The sequence below is a fragment of the Megalobrama amblycephala genome, linkage group LG13 (genome assembly GCF_018812025.1).
Source record: "Megalobrama amblycephala isolate DHTTF-2021 linkage group LG13, ASM1881202v1, whole genome shotgun sequence".
NCBI classification, from domain to species: Eukaryota; Metazoa; Chordata; class Actinopteri; order Cypriniformes; family Xenocyprididae; genus Megalobrama; species Megalobrama amblycephala.
The window spans coordinates 14,644,846-14,663,993 of NC_063056.1; the positions used below are offsets into that span (position 1 = coordinate 14,644,846).

Below are 19,148 nucleotides of genomic sequence, written 5' to 3' on the forward strand. Positions count from 1 at the left end.
TAAATTTACAAATAAAACAAAAAAGATGTATCGGTCAAAAACTGTACATAGTAAAGATTTACCTTACAGCTTATCATTACTGCATTTTAAACTGTGTAGTCTACATCTACAGGAAGTTGCATCATCATTGACTGCAACATTTAGCTCTGTTATGGTGGTGGAGCAGATCGAAGAGTACTCTTTTGAGAAGTTCTGTGAGTGGAAGGGGCACAAACAACAGAAAATCAAAAACGTACGAAAAACTACAGATGAGGCTCTTCTTGCTCTTAGCGGCTGGGCAGCCAAGCTTAGCAAGGTATGTTAGTTCATGTAAACCTTCATGTCTCCTTTTACTGGTAGGTAATTATTTAGCATTTTGGCTTTTAATTTAGAAGGATAGGCATGAGATGCATCTCAATTCATGTACTTATGCACTATTCTATGCCATTTTGTAGTATAAATAGTGGGAGTAGTGTGTTCACATTGAACATTCCAAAAAGAAAATGTGCACTTTAAATACCCTGATGATGAGCTTAAAGGATTAGTTCACTTTTAAATAAACTTTTGCTGATAATTTACTCACCCCCATGTCATCCAAGATGTTCATGTCTTTCTTTCTTCAGTCGAAAAGAAATGAAGGTTTTTAATGAAAACATTCCAGGATTTTTCTCCATATAATGGACTTCAATGGGCACCAAATGGTTCACAGTCCAAATGACAGTTTCAGTGCAGCTTCAAAGGGCTATTTTTTTTTTTTTTTTTTTTAAATGACCAATCGATTAGCTAGATAAGACCCTTATTCATCTTCTGGTATTGTCTGGTATCGTTTAAAGCCCTTTGAAGCTGCACTGAAACTGTAATTTGGACCTTGAACCATTTGGTGCCCATTGAAGTCCTTTATATGGAGAAAAATCCTGGAATGTTTCCATCAAAAATCTTAATTTCTTTTCGACTGAAGAAAGAAAGACATGGACATTTTGGATGACATGGGGGTGAGTAAATTATCAGCAAAAGTTTATTTAAAAGTGAACTAATCCTTTAATTAACCAACAAAACAAAATTCAACTGTCGCAGCTTTAATTATGTAGCGTAGGGGGAGGCGCTATTAGACGCTGATGTTGAATGATACATAGTATGTACATTGAGTACATAAGTACATAGTGTGTAGTGACTAGTGTATCATTTGGGACAAAACTATGGTTTGTTGTATAAAGGTACTTTATTTAAAGCCATAAGATGAAGCCTTTGTTCATTTTCAGTTTTCGTGTTTGATGGAGAAATCATCAGTGACTGAAGAAGATGTTGCAGACAGTGTGGATGAGATCCTGATGAATGCTGACAATGCCTTGTGTGAAGAACTCAGTACTGAATTCTCTGTAAGAGTTTCTGTCCTGATCTACACATCTCGTTCAACTAAAGCTATGTTTCCATCCACCTATTTTTATGCGCATTTTGGGATATCGCATAAAAAAACGCCAGATGGAAATGCCAAGATGCGCATAAATTCTAAAAATGCACATAAAAAACGTATGCGCTCAAATGAGTAGGACAAATTTTTTATGCGACACAAAAACGTGCATAAACTACGATGGAAACACATTTACAGAATAAATTCCTTGATGCGCATCAAAAAATACATGTGACTTTGCAATGTAACAGCATAACTGGACCAACCAGCGGACCGATGTCGTCGCACAGCATCTGAAATGCTGTTTTTGGTCATTCTGTAATGCCTGAGCAAAGTCTGTCGTTAAAGTGGTTCGGTTTAATTCCCTCCCAGAAGCGCCTCACACTATTGTGTTCACAAATACCAGGCATTTGAATGCAAGATAACATGACAGCATTTATTGTGTTTCATCTGCACGCTCTGAGGCGCAAATAATTTATTATATATGAAAATTATTATATACAATGGCTTCTATTGCAGAAATTTTTCTTAGCGATATTTAGTGCCAGTGTATCAGGAAGTGACGCTTTTGTTGGAATGGAAACAGTGCTTTATTCGCAAATGTTTTATGTGATATTCAAAATTTGCGCAGAAGTTAAATATGCAACTTTGGATGGAAACATAGCTTATGTCTGTCTTTTCCTGTGCATTCCCTTTCTTTTGAGCAAGGGCACAATCCCCCAGGTTTTCTCCAGATTGATTTTCCTCAGTAAAATTTCAGATAAACAAAAGTGTGAAATGCAAGTTACTGTTACTGAATGGAAAATTTGTTTTCCATAGGAACAAGACAATCAAGAAAGGAAAATAGTGTTTAATGCCTTTCATAAAGCCATGAGAGACATCCAGAGAGAACAAAGTTTGTTAGAGGAGATCAAGCAAACGTATGAACTCAACACGAAGGTAAAAGATTCCCTGAGTGTCTGCTGTTCTTGGATTAATGGTGAAAAGCTGAATTTTTGGAGAGCTGATCTCCACTTTAGATGTATAAAAATATATACACTACCGTTAAAATGTTTGGGGTGTGTATGATATTTTTATATATATATATATATATATACAGGTGCTGGTCATATAATTAGAATATCATCAAAAAGTTGATTTATTTCACTAATTCCATTCAAACAGTGAAACTTGTATATTATATTCATTCATTACACACAGACTGATATATTTCAAATGTTTTTCTTTTAATTTTGATGATTATAACCGACAACTAAGGAAAATCCCAAATTCAGTATCTCAGAAAATTAGAATATTACTTAAGACCAATACAAAGAAATGATTTTTAGAAATCTTGGCCAACTGAAAAGTATGAACATGAAAAGTAGGAGCATGTACAGCACTCAATACTTAGTTGGGGCTCCTTTTGCCTGAATTACTGCATCAATGCGGCGTGGCATGGAGTCGATCAGTCTGTGGCACTGCTCAGGTGTTATGAGAGCCCAGGTTGCTCTGATAGTGGCCTTCAGCTCTTCTGCATTGTTGGGTCTGGCATATCGCATCTTCCTCTTCACAATACCCCATAGATTTTCTATGGGGTTAAGGTCAGGCGAGTTTGCTGGCCAATTAAGAACAGGGATACCATGGTCCTTAAACCAGGTACTGGTAGCTTTGGCACTGTGTGCAGGTGCCAAGTCCTGTTGGAAAATGAAATCTGCATCTCCATAAAGTTGGTCAGCGGCAGGAAGCATGAAGTGCTCTAAAACTTCCTGGTATACGGCTGCGTTGACCTTGGACCTCAGAAAACACTGTGGACCAACACCAGCAGATGACATGGCACCCCAAACCATCACTGACTGTGGAAACTTTACACTGGACCTCAAGCAACGTGGATTGTGTGCCTCTCCTCTCTTCCTCCAGACTCTGGGTCCCTGATTTCCAAAGGAAATGCAAAATTTACTTTCATCAGAGAACATAAATTTGGACCACTCAGCAGCAGTCCAGTCCTTTTTGTCTTTAGCCCAGGCGAGACGCTTCTGACGTTGTCTGTTATTCAAGAGTGGCTTGACACAAGGAATGCGGCAGCTGAAACCCATGTCTTGCATACGTCTGTGCGTAGTGGTTCTTGAAGCACTGACTCCAGCTGCAGTCCACTCTTTGTGAATCTCCCCCACATTTTTGAATGGGTTTTGTTTCACAATCCTCTCCAGGGTGCGGTTATCCCTATTGCTTGTACACTTTTTTCTACCACATCTTTTCCTTCCCTTCGCCTCTCTATTAATGTGCTTGGACACAGAGCTCTGTGAACAGCCAGCCTCTTTTGTGTCTTGTCCTCCTTGTGCAAGGTGTCAATGGTCATCTTTTGGACAACTGTCAAGTCAGCAGTCTTCCCCATGATTGTGTAGCCTACAGAACTAGACTGAAAGACCATTTAAAAGGCTTTTGCAGATGTTTTGAGTTAATTAGCTGATTGGCACCAGGTGTCTTCAAAATTGATCCTTTTCACAATATTCTAATTTTCCGAGATACTGAATTTGGGATTTTCCTTAGTTGTCAGTTATAATCATCAAAATTAAAAGAAATAAACAATTTTTTTTTTTTTTTTTCCCGAGAGAAGCCTCTTCTGCATTAATTTAATCAAAAATACAGTAAAAACTGTAATTATGAGTAATTATGTAATTATGGTAATTATGTAATTATGGTCGGTGACAGAAACTCGAAGAAGATGAAGAGGTTCAATATGCTTCAAATAGGTAATATTGTGAAATATTATTATTGCAATTTATTCTTACAATTTAAAATAACTGTTTTCTATTTTAATATATAAAATGTAGTTTATTCCTGTGATGGCAAAGCTGAATTTTCAGCATCATTACTTCAATGTCACAACATCAGTCTTCAATGTCACATGATCCTTCATTCAAATCATGATCAAATCATTATAATATGCAGATTTGATGCTCAAGAATTTTTTTTTTTTTATTATCAATGTTTAAAACAGTTTGCTTAATATTTTTGGGGAAACCGTGATACATTTTTAAAGTATTCTTTAATTAATAAAAAGTAAAAAAAAACAGACATATAACAAAAAAAAAAACATATATATGTATATATATATTATTCGCTTGACAGCAGTACATTAAAACATGCTGAATAAAAGCATTCATTTCTTTAAAAAAATCTTTCTTACCATAAACTTTAAAACTGTAGTGTATATACTACATTGTTTATCACTTGTCACAGCTATGGCGTTTAACTGCAGTTTAAGCAGGAATTGCAGCAGTGGCAGAGCGGCCCTCCGAAAGCAGACGAGCTGTCTGCGGTGAAGAAGCGCATCCGGAGTCTGCGGTCTCAGCTGCGCTGGAAACTGGTTGAGGTCAGCTGTTTGGAGGAGGTGAGAACAGTCCTATCTAATGTGCTCTGAGAAACCACATGATGGGGCTGCAGTTCACAAAATGAACACAGCATTGGGATCTCGGATGACCAGGAGCTAAATATTGATTTATTGGTTTGATTTTGATTTGACACTAAATTATGCTGATTGGATCCAATGGAAATGATCAGTTTATCAGTTTGAGTTTCCATCAGGCAGAAGAGCTGGACCTGCCAGAGATTCTTAAGAAGAAGGAAGAGATCGCTGAGACGAGGAATGCTCTCTTTAAAGAAATCAGCCATGAAAAGAAGCAATATGTATGTTTAGATTTGTATAAAGATCATTCACATTCTTAGAAGATACTGAGCTTAGAATCTAATGCTTAAAATTGTGTGCTGATGTGCAGATAATGCTTTGTGACCTGGTAAAAAGAGGCTTTCCTGAGTTACCAATGATCTACCCTGATGCTGATATCAATGGCTATATGGTGAGTACTTGTTTTGTCAGTACCTACAAGCCTGTATTTTTGCTTAAAAATGTACAATGTTTAAAATTAGTCAGCTGCTATTTACACTAAGTGCAAATAGTGAAAGTTGCTATTTACACTAATAGAAAATAGCTGTATTTTCATTAAGTGTAAATAGTTGTAAATAAATGCTATTTATACTTAGTGCAAATAGTGGTAGGTAGGCCTACTATTTGTACCTTTTAATGCAGGGGTTTTCAAACTTCTTGGAGTCAGGTACCCCTTATAGGGTAGAAAAATTATTATAAGAGTGATTAAATCTTAATGTGGGTGAGAGTAATGAATGTTATATGCTTGTTTTATTGGTGCAAACGGTCTCCACTGTAAATGTACTTTTTAATAATAGGCTATAGCTCAGTTTTATTATTTACCGTATTTTCCAGAAAATAAGTCGCACCTGTAAGTCGAACCAGGTCAAACTTGCGTTGAGAGGAAAAAACAGATAAGTTGCAGTTTATTATTAGATTCAGAAATAATTTAAAATACTGGTAAGTAAAATGAAACGTTTACAAACTCTAAACACTGTAAACATGTGTTTTACTTCCCCTAACTCTAAATCCTTTAAATTTAATGGTAGGCCTATTCAGAACAGAGAAAAAATGAAAAAAACAAAACAAAAAACAGGCCTATGTAAAATAGAATATAGAAATAAATTATAGTGGCATTTATTATAAACAACATTTATTTGAAATGCCAAGCCTAACTAAATTATTTAAAGCTAAACTGAACCCTGCAGTGGGCTCACTTTCCTCTTATTTGGCATGAATTGTTTCCATGAATGAGTCGTTAGTCACGGTGTAACATTTGGCTGCTAAACTATTATTTACTCTATAAACAATTCTTTGTACTTCTCTCATGTCCCAGTATCCACTGAAAATGCATGCTCACGGTGACCGACACAGCTTACATATTGTACAACAGACAAATTAAATTGAGTAACTGAATAACTTTTGTATATTTAGTTATCTCATAAGAGGCTGCGATGTCAAGTTAGCAATGTAAGAAGAACTGATATGTTGTTTGTGTGCGCATGAGGTGGCAGTGCGATCGCTTGGATTATATCAGCAGAAACAAACAACTTAAAATACTTAATCAGATAAGAGTAAGTTAAGGCATCATTCAAAATGGTAAAGGGTCTATTTTTATTTGTGTACTGTACCTTCAAAATAACAGCAAAAGTCATACTTTTATAAAATAAAGAAAACAAACAAAATGCGCTTGCTGTCTCGGTCACCGTGAACTTCTTCCTGAAGCACGTAACAAAAATGAAACATTGAAACAAGATTTCTGGCTCAATGTCACACAGACATAAATATATATATATATATATATAATATATAGTCATGGACAAAATTGTTGGCACCCTTGATAAATATGATCATAGATGACTGTAAAAAATAAATCTGCATTGTTTATCATTTTGATCTTTAATTTATACAATTAGCAAAATTACAACCTTTCATTGAAGGAAAAGAATTGAAAGTGGGGGGGGGAATAACATTATGAAATAAATGTTTTTCTCCAAAACACGTTGGCCACAATTATTGGCACCCTTTTATTCAATTCTTTTTGCAATCTCCTTTTGCCAAGATAACAGCTCTGATTCTTCACCTATAATGCCTGATGAGTTTGGAGAACACCTGACAAGAGATCAGAGACCATTCCTTCATGCAGAATCTCTCCAGATCCTTCAGATTTCCAGCTCCATGTTGGTGATTCTCATCTTCAGTTCACTCCACTCATTTTCTTTAGGGTTCATTAGGGGTCATTTTGTGCTCAGTGACACATTTTTGTGCTGGTTTTGATGTTTGTTTTGGATCATTGTCCCGATGGATGATCCAACCACAGCCCATTATAAGATTTCTAGCAGAAGCGGTCAGGTTTAGATTTTTATCTGTTGGTATTTGATAGAATCCATGATACCATGTATCTGAACAAGATGTCCAGGACCTCCAGCAGAAAAATAGGCCCACAACATTAAAGATCCAGAAGTATATTTAACCGTGGGCATGGGGTACTTTTTATCCATGTGTGCACCAAACCCATTTGGTGGGTTTGCTGCTAAAAAGCTCTTTTTTTAGTTTCTTCTGACCATAGAAGCCGGTCCCGTTTGAAGTTCCAGTTGTGTCTGACAATTGAATATGCTGGAGATTGTTTCTAGATGAAAGCAGAGGATTTTTCTTGAAACCCTCCCGAACAACTTGTGGGGATGTAGGTGCTTTTGATAATTTTTTTTAGGCTTTCTGAGAGTCAAGACTCAACTAATCTCTGCAATTCTCCATCTGTGATCCTTGGAGAGTCTTTGGCTACTCAAACTTTCCTCCTCACCACGCATTAGGACGATTTAGACACATGTCCTCTTCCAGGCAGATTTGTAACATCATTAGTTGATTGGAACTTCTTAATTATTGCCCTGATGGTGGAAATGGGGATTTTCAATGCTTTAGGTATTTTCTTACTGACACTTTCTATTTTGTGAAGCTCAACAATGTTTTGCTGCACATCAGAACTATATTCTTTGGTTTTGCTCATTGTGATGAATGATTAAGGGAATTTGGCCTTTGTGTTTCCTCGTGTTTATACTCCTGTGGAACAGGAAGTCATGGCTGGACAATTTCATGTTCATGATCACCCTGGTGTAAATATGAATGGGAATATACTTCAGAGATATTTTACTTATTAAAAAATTCTAGGGGTGCCAATAATTGTGGCCAACGTGTTTTGGAGAAAAACATTTATTTCATAATGTTATTTTCCCCCACTTTCAATTATTTTCCTTCAATGAAAGGTTAGATTTTTGCTTATTTTATGAATTAAAGATCAAAAGGATAAACAATGCATATTTATTTTTAGAGTCATCTTTGATCATATTTATCAAGGGTGCCAACAATTTTGTCCATGACTGTATGTATGTATGTATGTGTGTGTGTGTGTGTGTGTATATATATATATATATATATATATATATATATATATATATATATATATATATATATATAGGTGCATCTCAATAAATTAGAAAATCATGAAAAAGTTTTTTTTCCCCTGTAATTTAATTAAAAAAGTAAAACTTAAATATATTCTAGATTTATTAGACATAAAGTAAAATATTTCCAGACTTTTTTGTTTTCATTTTGATGATAACAGCTTGCTGCTCATCAAAATAAAAAAAACAGTATCTCAAATTATTAGAATATTTAATTTCAAATTCTATTAAATTACCATTCTCAGGGTATAAATACTGGGTTTAGGTCCGTAATCCCAACAGCAGTCATGAGGAAATATGCTGACTTGACAGTTGTCCAGAAGACGATCATCAAGACCCTCTACAATGAGGGTAAGCCACAGAGGGTCACTGCTGAAAGAGCTGGCTGTTCGCAGAGTGCTGTGCCAAAGCATATTCATCGAAAGTTGACTGGAAGGAAAAGGTGTAAAGTGAAAGGAATGGCTGCAGGCTTGATAAGATTATCAGGCAAAGCCGATTTAAGAACTTAGGAGAGCTTCAAAAGGAGTGGACTGAAGCTGGAGTCAGTGCATCAAGAGCCACCGCACACAGACATCTTCAGGAAATGGGCTACAACTGTCATATTCCACGTGCCAACAAGCCACTTCTGAACCAAAGACCAGAGCCGGCCCGTTATATAGGCAGTATAGGCAAATGCTAAGGGCGCAATCTCGCTAGGGGGCGCCAAAGAGGCCGGATGCGTGGACAGGGGCGGATCTACCGGGGTGGCATCTGCCACCCTAATGCTGTGTTCACACCAAACGCGAATAGAGCGTCTGGCGCGAATGATTTCAATGTTAAGTCAATGTAAAGACGCGTTTACGTGCGTCTGGAGGTCTTGCGGCGCGAATGAGGCGTTTAGCGCGGCGCGGAAGACGCGAATTCGCCTCATTCGCGCGTCTAGTTCGCGCGAATAACGCGAATTGAGCGTTTCGCGCGTTACGCGCGAATGGTGCTTTTTGTGCATTTAGCGTTTGACGCGAATTCGCGTCTGACGCCCGAGTTGAAAAATTTGAACTTTGGCGTAAATTCGCGCCGCGTTAACCAATCAGGAGCCTGCTTGCTGCTGTGGCGGCAGGCCCGCCCGGAGTCACTCATTCAAAATGGAGGAACGACTGATATTATCAGTGAGCAGTCACCCAGAGATTTATGACACAAGTTCATACTTCAGACAGGAATAAAAAGGACCTCGCTTGGAAGAGTGTCGGTGAGGAGATTGGGCTACCTGGTAAGTTGTAAATACACATTTTACTTTTGAGTCACGTACACGTTTATCGACCCGCGGCCTTCCCGCGACGCTGACCCCTACGCCGCTGTTCTGCTCTCCAGAGCAAATACAAAGCGATAGCTCTCTCGATGAACGCACGATCAACATCAGCCATCTTGCAAACAGACAACCGCCTAGCACTTGCCCCTCCCACAAGAAGCGGATTTCGCCTCGGACGCGCGTCAATTTCGCTTCAAACGCTTGTTTTTTACGCGCGTCTATTTCGCTCTAGACGCGCGAATGCATTCAAAATGTTCAAGCGGCAAACTAGACGCGGTAGACGCGAATTTGACGCTCTATTCGCGTTTGGTGTGAAAGCAGCTCAAGAAACAGCTTTGCCACCCCAAAATTATCACAGAACAAAATATGTAGCCTAAGTAGTGTTTCAAGTACTGCTTTTCAGGAGCGGCGCATATGATGTCTAAAGAAATTGCGTAACACAAAGTGATGGCAAGAAAACACGTCTTTCAATAAACTCTGCATGATGGTTGCACGCAGCGCGCCCAGTATGCTTCATTACTCTTATGAACCAACACAGCGCAGCCAAGTTCACTTACGATTTTTTTCCCATATTTGTACGTGAATCGGAAAATTATTGCTTCCCGGCTAACTCAGAAGTCCTGTGAGAAATGTAGTCCCATCCGAATATGTCAGATTAATTTTCGTAATTTTTTGACGAGCTGATTCAGCGACCGCCCGCTTTCATCACGGATAAAGGTATTTTTGCCATCCGACGAACCAATAACATGAAATCAATACGGAGATACCGATCACAGAAACTAATAGCAGAGTTGGGGTAAGAATCTAAAGGTATTTTAGCTTTTCTCGATTGCTAACACATTAGAAGTGATTCCGTTGGCCCAGTTTCAAACCATTCGTTCAGTTATCAAAACAAAAACACATTTCTCAAAACGTTTAACAATGACTACATTAGGTAGCAAAACTGATGACACACCAGTAAAAATCTGAGAGAGCTGAATGAATAATTTACAGGGGTTTTAAACTTACACAGAACCAGTAGTCTACTTTAGATGAGGGAAATGTCACGTTGTACACCCTCAATGTTGTGATTGTCAATTTTCTTAGCCATTTGTTACATGTATAGGCCTACTGTATTTTTTGCAGCGCTGAGAAATGATTGCCTAGGTATATAGTCTTGTGTCAGAAGACCAATACACTGCTATAATACTGTACTGTAATGAAATTTAGATAAATGTGCAGAGGATGCTGAATTTACTTTTACTGCAATTGACAGTCTACTGTATTGTGGTGCATAGTGCATACCAAGTTCATACTTATTTTTCTCATGCTTTTCATCTACTGCAAGATCAATTTATAATAGTAAAATGAAAAAGAGGTATTTTTGTTACCGTGTTATATGAATTGATCTCACTAGTGTTCACTGGGCAGTGCAGTAGTCTGTGTATTTGTTATGTTTTGTGTGTCATCTGATACCAAAGTTTGATTTTGTCAGACAAGAATAAGTTTTTGACTAGAACATTTTATTTTGGCCTGGATGTTTGAGGTTTGTACAAGTTGGTGTATAGTTTTGATATTGTGTTTAGTTGTGAGAAAATGTTGAATTGTTTCATGAATTGTGCATTAGCAATCAAGAAAAACAATAGAGACTGAAAAGTTTGAAGGACAAATTTATGTTGGCTTGTCATAAACCCAACTTCAAGTCTTGTTTAAAAAATGTAAAAACTTTGGTCAGTTAGTCCAGAATATAGATGCTCTGGGTGATTGCTAAAGTGTTGCTAGGTGGTTGCTAGGAGATTCTGGGTGGTTGCTAGGCTCTTGCTATGCAGTTGCTGATGTGTTGCTAGAGTATGTGGTTGATAGGGTGTTCTGGGCGAACACACACAGACATTCCCACCTCTGTTAATAACAGAAACTCAAAAACTGTTTTGTTGCTCTTTAACTTGCACTAAAATGTGATTTATACCATTGAAGTAGCCTGTGTAATATTAATAAAACTGCTCATCTCCTTTAGTGATACAAGCTCAGACTCATTTAGAAGTTTTTCATATAGTGTTTACTTGGTGCCATGATGGATATTGAAATTTTTTTATTTATTAATTTCATACAGTATATAGATACTTTCTGGTAATGCAATGTTTGAGAACACAATTGTGTATGTAAGGCTATAAATCTCCAAAAACTATACATGAGCGCTTGCTTTGGTGTTGCCACCCCTTTGCCTCCCTATAAATAATTTTGTAGATTCGCCCCTTTGGATAAATCGCAATATAAGGGGGCGCCAAAAAAAATCTTGCCTAGGGTGCCAAAGAGGCTAGGGCCGGCACTGCCAAAGACAACGTCAGAAGCGTCTAACCTGAGCTAAGGAGAAAAAGAACTGGACTGTTGCTCAGTGGTCCAAAGTCCTATTTTCAGATGAAAGTAAATTTGCATTTCATTTGGAAATCAAGGTCCCAGAGTCTGGAGGAAGAGGGGAGAGGCACAGAAACCATGTTGCTTGAAGTCCAGTGTGAAGTTTCCACAGTCAGTGATGATTTGGGCTGTCATGTCATCTGCTGTTGTTGGTCCACTGTGTTTTCTGAAGTCCACAGTCAACGCAGCCATCTACCAGCAAATTTTAGAGCACTTCATGCTTCCTTCTGCTGGCAAGCTTTATGGAGATGCTGATTTCATTTTCCAGCAGGATTTGGTACCTGCCCACACTGCCAAAGGTACCAAAAGCTGGTTCAGTGACCATGATGTTACTGTGCTTGATTGGCCAGCAAACTCACCTGACCTGAACCCCATAGAGAATCTATGGGATATTGTCAAGAGGAAGATGAGCGACACCAGACCCAACAATGCAGATGACCTGAAGGCCGCTATCAAAGAAACCTGGGCTTCGATAACACCTGAGCAGTGCCACAGACTGATCGACTGCATGCCACACCGCATTGATGCAGTAATTCATGCAAAAGGAGGCCCAACCAAGTATTGAGAGCATAGAAATGAACATACTTTTCAGAAGCCTGACATTTCTGTTTAAAATATCCTTCTTCTTCTTTTTATTGATCTTATAAAGTATTTTGATTTATTGAGATAGTTAATTGGTGGGTTTTTGTTAAATCATCACAATTAAAAGAACCAAAGACTTAAAGTACTTCAGTGTGTGTGCATTGAATTTATTTAATACACGAGTTCCACAATTTGAGTTGAATTACTGAAATAATTTTACTTTTCCACGACATTCTAATTTATTGAGATGCACCTGTGTATATATATATATCTATAGAAACCTTGAAAGATGACCAGGATGACCAAGTGTCTACATTTTGCTTATTTGATGTTAAATGCATTATATAAGTCACTTAAGGTCTGTGAGCATTGGAACTGAGTGATATTATTTCATTCTCTGTATATGTGTGCTTTCAGAGCTCTGCAGGTCTGTTAATGAAGAGCTTGGACAGAGACATGTTTGACGCAGAGCCGATGAGAGAGCTGAGTGGGAGGAGACCTCTTCTTAGCACAGACTTCCAAGGGCAGAAAGTAGTCCTGAAGGTCAGTAACGGCCTTGAACATTCATTTGCTGTGCTTTAGTCAAGATACAGTGAGAATATATATGGTATGTACACTATATACCAAAAGTGAGAACACACATATTCCATATTTATTATTGCTATATTCCACATTTTAAAATAACGTTAACTAATAATAAAATAAAAAATGGAAGTATGTGAATTATCCCTTATTTATAAACAAACATTCAAAGGTTTGGGGTCAGTAAGATCTTTTAAAGTTTTCAAAAAACATTTTAATATACTGATTTGGTGCTCAGTAATTATCATTTATTATTATTGGTGCTCAGTTATTAATAATGGTTCTTCTATTTATCAGTGTTGAAGACAGTTTTTGTTACTTAATGTTTTGTGGAAACCGTGATGCATCTTTTCAGGATTCTTTGATGAATAGAAAGTTCAATGAACAGCATTTATTTAAAATAGAAATGTCCTTGGTAAATAAAAGTTGATTTTTTTTTTTTTGTTTAATCTTACTTGCCCCCAAATTTTTGAATGGTAATGTATCACAGTTTAAATATAAGAAATGATTCTTGAGCACCAAATCAGCATATTAGAATTTCTCAAGGATCATGTGACACTGAAGACTGGAATAATGGCTTCTGAAAATATAGCTTTGCCATCAAAGAAATAAATTATATTTTAAAATATATTTAAATAAAAAGTTATTTTAAGTTGTAAAAATATTTTACAATATTACTATTATTATTGTATTTTTGATCAAATAAATGCAGCCTTTGTGAACATAAGAGACCTCTTTCAAAAACATTAAAAAGTCTTAATTATTCCGAACCTTTAAGCAGTAGTGTGTGTGTATGTACCACTTAGCTGTCAAGAACAGAATTGCAAAAAGTACCATCCATATAATAGCATAAAATTATAAGTATGACAAATACTTTTAAGTATTTGAACAATAATTTTGAACAATACATATCTTTTTATAAATGAACCTTAAAGGGCTTTAAACTTCTTTTTGTTACTTGTTTTGCTTGGAAAGTGTGCCTGTGCTATCTTTCCTTTATCCAAACATGTTTTGTTATCATTGTACTTTGCTGAGTGTTTCTAAAGAAGTTTGGTTGTTTGCAGTGCTACGCTGTGGATGAAGAGTCAGAGGCGAAGATGCTTGAACAAGCTGCTCACTATCACAGAGCTCAGCAGCAGAATCCACCCACAGCTGTTCCTCTTCTGGCGCTGTTTTGCGGCAAAGTTCTCTTCATATTTTATTACTATACTTGTTTCTGTCTTACAGCAGTACATATTTCAGTAAAGTTACTGCGTTGTACCAACGCATGATTAAAATGTCTTCTGTTCTATCCAGTCTGATCCACTGGCATACGTCATTGTACCTCACTACTCTAATGGAAGTCTCAGGGCCATTCAGAAATCCTCCCCACTGTCCTCCTGTGTGAGTGCATCACTTTCAAATATATTTGTATGCATTGTAGACAAGTGTTAAAGTTTGTCAGATTAACATAAAATTCTTATAAAGCAAGTAAATCTTATTTTATCTTTGAAGTATTAAGAATTGGGTCATGACTATTTTTTTTAAAATATATATATATATATATATATATATATATATATATATATATATATATATATATATATATATATATTATTTAAACAAAAAGTATAGAATTTTAATATCAAGCATTAATAGGTTATCATCTGTATCAAAAATAATTATTGGCTAGAATTTTAATTTGGGTGCATCCTTATACATTTTGTGATTATTTTAAATGCATAAAGCTATTTTTATCTACTGATTTTTATTTTTTTTTGGTTGTAACGTAGGAGGTTAGGAAGGTGATGAAGGGTGTAGCTCTGGGACTGCAGAGTCTTCATGCAGCATCTGTTACTCATGCATCTTTGCATCCCAACAACGTGTTTGCCATCGGCCGAGAGAAAGGCATTGTTGGAGATTACGATCTCACAAAGACACCTGTAAGTGAAATTTTAAAAAATGCAACTTCAGTGACATTATAGATTCATTTACCTTTTGGGAAAAAAATCCAAAATGGAAACAGACCTGGTCTTAGTTATTAAACCTCAGGCATTCGTTTTTATGTGATTTATTTGGGGGTTTTTTATAGGTGCAGAGGGTGTTTGACAGCGGGATGGTGGCTGGTTCCATCAGTCTGGTGGCTCCAGAGTTGAAGCAGGGTCAGCCGCCTTCCCCTGCCACTGATATGTATGCCTTTGGAGGCATCTTGCTCTGGGTAGAACTATTACTTGCTTGCTTATTTATTAAATACAATTATAATTTATAAAAAAAATATGTAATTATACTGTATCATTTTACAGGATATACAGTTATACTAAATATGTACATTATATATAAATATGTAATTATAAGATATAAAAATATAAAAACAGTTGATATCTTTAAAGTGCCCCGTTATGCTTTTTTTGTAATGCAGCTGTTTGTGAATGTAAAAGGTCTGCAAAGTTTCAAGGATCAAAGTGAATGATAAATGGAGTTATTGTCTCCCAAAAGAACTGAATCTGAACTGCCGTTCTAGATTTACTATACGTAGGTTTATAACAAATTTGCATAATTCCAGCCTATCGTCTTCATTCGTTGCCCGCGAACAACATCTACTTTGATCCGCCTTTAAACACAGTGGTTTTAGCTGAGGCCTGGAAGAGTTTGGTTCGTGTTGTCGACATGTCAAGAAGACGCTGTTTTCTGCGCTGCGAAAGCAAATTCTCCATAGCCCCTAAAGAGATATGGTGAATAAAAAATATGAGATGGGAAAAGGGAAAAATGCTTTTGCGTTCCCCCATGAACCTTTTTCCTTCGATCTCATATTTCTTTTCCATCAACATTTCCCATATACACTTTACATGCACTTCCAAAGGATGAGGATGAGGACTCCAATTGATACGGTAAAACCGACAACATCAGAGTGCAACAGTTGGGTTCCAGAAGTAAAATCCATTTATTTTCTCCGTAGGGAAATTGAACCTTGTACCTTTTGTCTTTTTTGTCCGATTTTCAAATACAAACTTTGATTTGAAGCAAAAAAAGTAATGTTATGATTCTTCTCATAGCTGGTTGGTTTGGTTAATGGCTTATAATGTTTTTTCTGTTAAAGGGTTAGTTCACCCAAAAATGAAAATTATGTCATTTATTACTTACCCTCATGCCGTTCCACACCCGTAAGACCTTCGTTAATCTTTGGAACACAAATTAAGATATTTTTGTTAAAATCCGATGGCTCCGTGAGGCCTCCATAGCCAGCAATGTCATTTCCTCTCTCAAGATCCATTAATGTACTAAAAACATATTTAAATCAGTTCATGTGAGTACAGTGGTTCAATATTAATATTATAAAGCGACGAGAATATTTTTGGTGCGCCAAAAAAAACAAAATAACGACTTATATAGTGATGGCCGATTTCAAAACTCTGCTTCAGGAAGCATCGGAGCGTTATGAATCTTTTGTGTCGAATTAGTGATTCGGATCGCATGTCAAACCGCCAAACTGCTGAAATCACGTGACTTTGGTGCTCCAAACCGCTGATTTGATACACTGATTCATAACGCTCCGATGCTTCCTGAAGCAGTGTTTTGAAATCCGCCATCACTATATAAGTCGTTATTTTGTTTTTTTTGGCGCACTAAAAATATTCATATTAATATTGAACCACTGTACTCACATGAACTGATTTAAATATGTTTTTATTACATTAATGGATCTTGAGAGAGGAAGTGTCATTGCTGGCTATGGAGGCCTCACGGAGTCATCGGATTTCAACAAAAATATCTTAATTTGTGTTCCGAAGATTAACAAAGGTCTTACGGGTGTGGAACGGCATGAGGGTGAGTAATTAATGACATAATTTTCATTTTTTCAACTAACCCTTTAATCCCTATTGGAGAAATGAATGGAAAAAAATCTTCTAGAATCAACGCCACTGAAAAATATGGCCATTTTGTTTGACAAGTGCTGTTAGCGTGATTTTTTTTTTTTCCCCCTAAATGGTTCAGCGGAAATCCCCACCCTGCAACCAATTTCATTGGCTGAGGTTACAGTGACGGGTAGAATTAGGGATCAGAATTGGCTCCAGGGCGGGATTTCCGCTGAACTGGTTTGGTGAAAAAAATCACGCGTGCTGTTAGCAGTAGACCAATCACAGAGAGACTGAAACCTTTATTGAACCGTTTCAGACACTTAGAAAAGAAGTGATGCTACAATGTATATTATAAGAAAATTAAAATGATTTTTGACCTTGAATGCATGTAAACCTATTATAGGAGACCTCCAAAACAAAATCAGAAAAATTTAGATTAACATAATTGGGGCACTTTAAAAATAACTATTTGTATAAATCTAAGTCTTTTTCTGTCAGTAAAGTTGGTTTATTTGTTCACAGCTGCATGTTCCAGACTTCAGTGGGACTCTAGAGAATGAGCATCAGAATGTAGAGTTCACTGCTTTGGATCTGGTATGTAGAATATAAGATGATGAATATTAGTTTAATATTATTACTCCAAATTATTCAATCGTCGAATGTGTCTGTGACAGGATGCTAAATTGCTCAAGCTCCTCTCAAAGCTGCTGATTTCCTCTACAAGACTGTCTGCTTCTGAGGCCCTAAAGGATGAATACTTCATCTCAGTTGATGTGTAAAAGTGAAATGTGTTCATGTTTGCGTTCTTTGCCCTTTTTATTTTTATTTTCTTCTAAGAAAAAAAACACAATGGTGTTTGTTTGTTTGTTCCTCACACCGTGTTTCGTGTTCCTGGAATAAATAAAAATAAATATGTAAAGGCAGAATAAAGTGTGAATTTTTGTCAATACAGCACAGTATGTGCATCTGAGAAGATGGAGAAGATGCTTGGTTTTTCCATTTTGTAATGTTTTATCCTGTTCCAGACCTGATCAGCGTAACGTAAAAGGCTGTCTGCTGTAATCTCAGTCACTGACAAGACCTTACTTTGAAATTTCCCCGATTGAAAATTGTCTCTTCATTTTATCTTCTATCTTACTGTCCTTGTTTTTTTTTTCCAGGATCATCTGTGGAGTGCAGAACATTTCTGAAAAGGAGAGCAATTTGGCATGCTATTGATTTTTTTTTTTTTTTTTTTTTTAACAGGAATCACATGAGTATATAATAACTTTCTAGTGTCATCAACGAATTTTTGAGAATGTACACAGAAAATAACCAATCACCCTTCATGTTACGTCTCTGTGTGATTGTTGACCTTGGATAGGTCACCTGGTACTTCAAGTGAGGTTGCTACTCCTCTAGCCACTCTTCTTTTCTTTTTTTTTTAAACGCATCAATCCAAACATTGATGAAAGGTACAATTTACGCCACTCAAGCTCATCAGGGTGAGTTCTTAAAAGTTATGATTTTCATTGACCATGATTTTCTGTTATTGGAATCAGACCACAGAGTCATTCTACACTGGCCTGAACTGGCAGGTTAAGACACTGAACCAAGGTCATTTAATAGAACATAGCACTATACATATAGGGCTTCAGCTGTTTTTTACCAAAGAGAAAATGATGACAGTGCATTAAGTATTTAGATCCCTTCATGTTTTTGGTTATGCTAAAATACTTTAAATTATATTTTTTCCACTTTATACCCCAAAATGACAAAATACAAAACAGATTTGTAATAAGTTTATTCAAATGAAAAAAAGTATTCAGATCGTTCACCGACAAATGACACTCATGTTCCTGTATGGAAGTCAATTAATGCCAAATGTTTTTGAAGTAAAAAAAGCTTGTTGAATTGCACTAATTGAAAACAAAAAAAACATTGCCTTAACCATGCTTGCATATTTGCCTGTTGAATATTTTAGGTTGTATTTTTTAACAGACTGAATATGTAGGAAGGGAAATCTGAAGGTGTATATGAATCTTCGAATTTAACTTTAATAATGAAAATGTGTGTGAAATGTTTTGAATTGAAATATTCAAAGCTCAAATATACACTGCCCGGCCAAAAAAAAAAAAAAGTTGCTGTTTGGATTTTAGTAGGCAAATACTTAAAGGTGCTAAAGAGGATGTTTTGTTTTATACAGTTTTGCAATATTACTTGAAACTGTCTTTACTAACTG

General features: G+C 36.5%; 1 protein-coding gene across 1 annotated transcript in view; it reads left to right on the forward strand.

Annotated features, from left to right (window-relative positions):
- LOC125243859 (serine/threonine-protein kinase 31-like) overlaps positions 1-17,853 on the forward strand; it is a 30,820-nt gene extending 12,967 nt beyond the window's left edge. Inside the window, exons 14-26 of the mRNA XM_048153702.1 lie at positions 113-295; positions 1,239-1,355; positions 2,207-2,326; positions 4,629-4,760; positions 4,955-5,056; positions 5,146-5,226; positions 12,927-13,052; positions 14,156-14,275; positions 14,388-14,474; positions 14,864-15,013; positions 15,163-15,288; positions 17,450-17,521; positions 17,602-17,853. Of these exons, the coding sequence (XP_048009659.1) occupies positions 113-295; positions 1,239-1,355; positions 2,207-2,326; positions 4,629-4,760; positions 4,955-5,056; positions 5,146-5,226; positions 12,927-13,052; positions 14,156-14,275; positions 14,388-14,474; positions 14,864-15,013; positions 15,163-15,288; positions 17,450-17,521; positions 17,602-17,706 (1,521 nt within the window). The 3' untranslated portion in view covers positions 17,707-17,853. The remainder of the gene's footprint in view (positions 1-112; positions 296-1,238; positions 1,356-2,206; positions 2,327-4,628; positions 4,761-4,954; positions 5,057-5,145; positions 5,227-12,926; positions 13,053-14,155; positions 14,276-14,387; positions 14,475-14,863; positions 15,014-15,162; positions 15,289-17,449; positions 17,522-17,601) is intronic.
- The last annotated feature ends 1,295 nt before the right edge of the window (positions 17,854-19,148 follow it).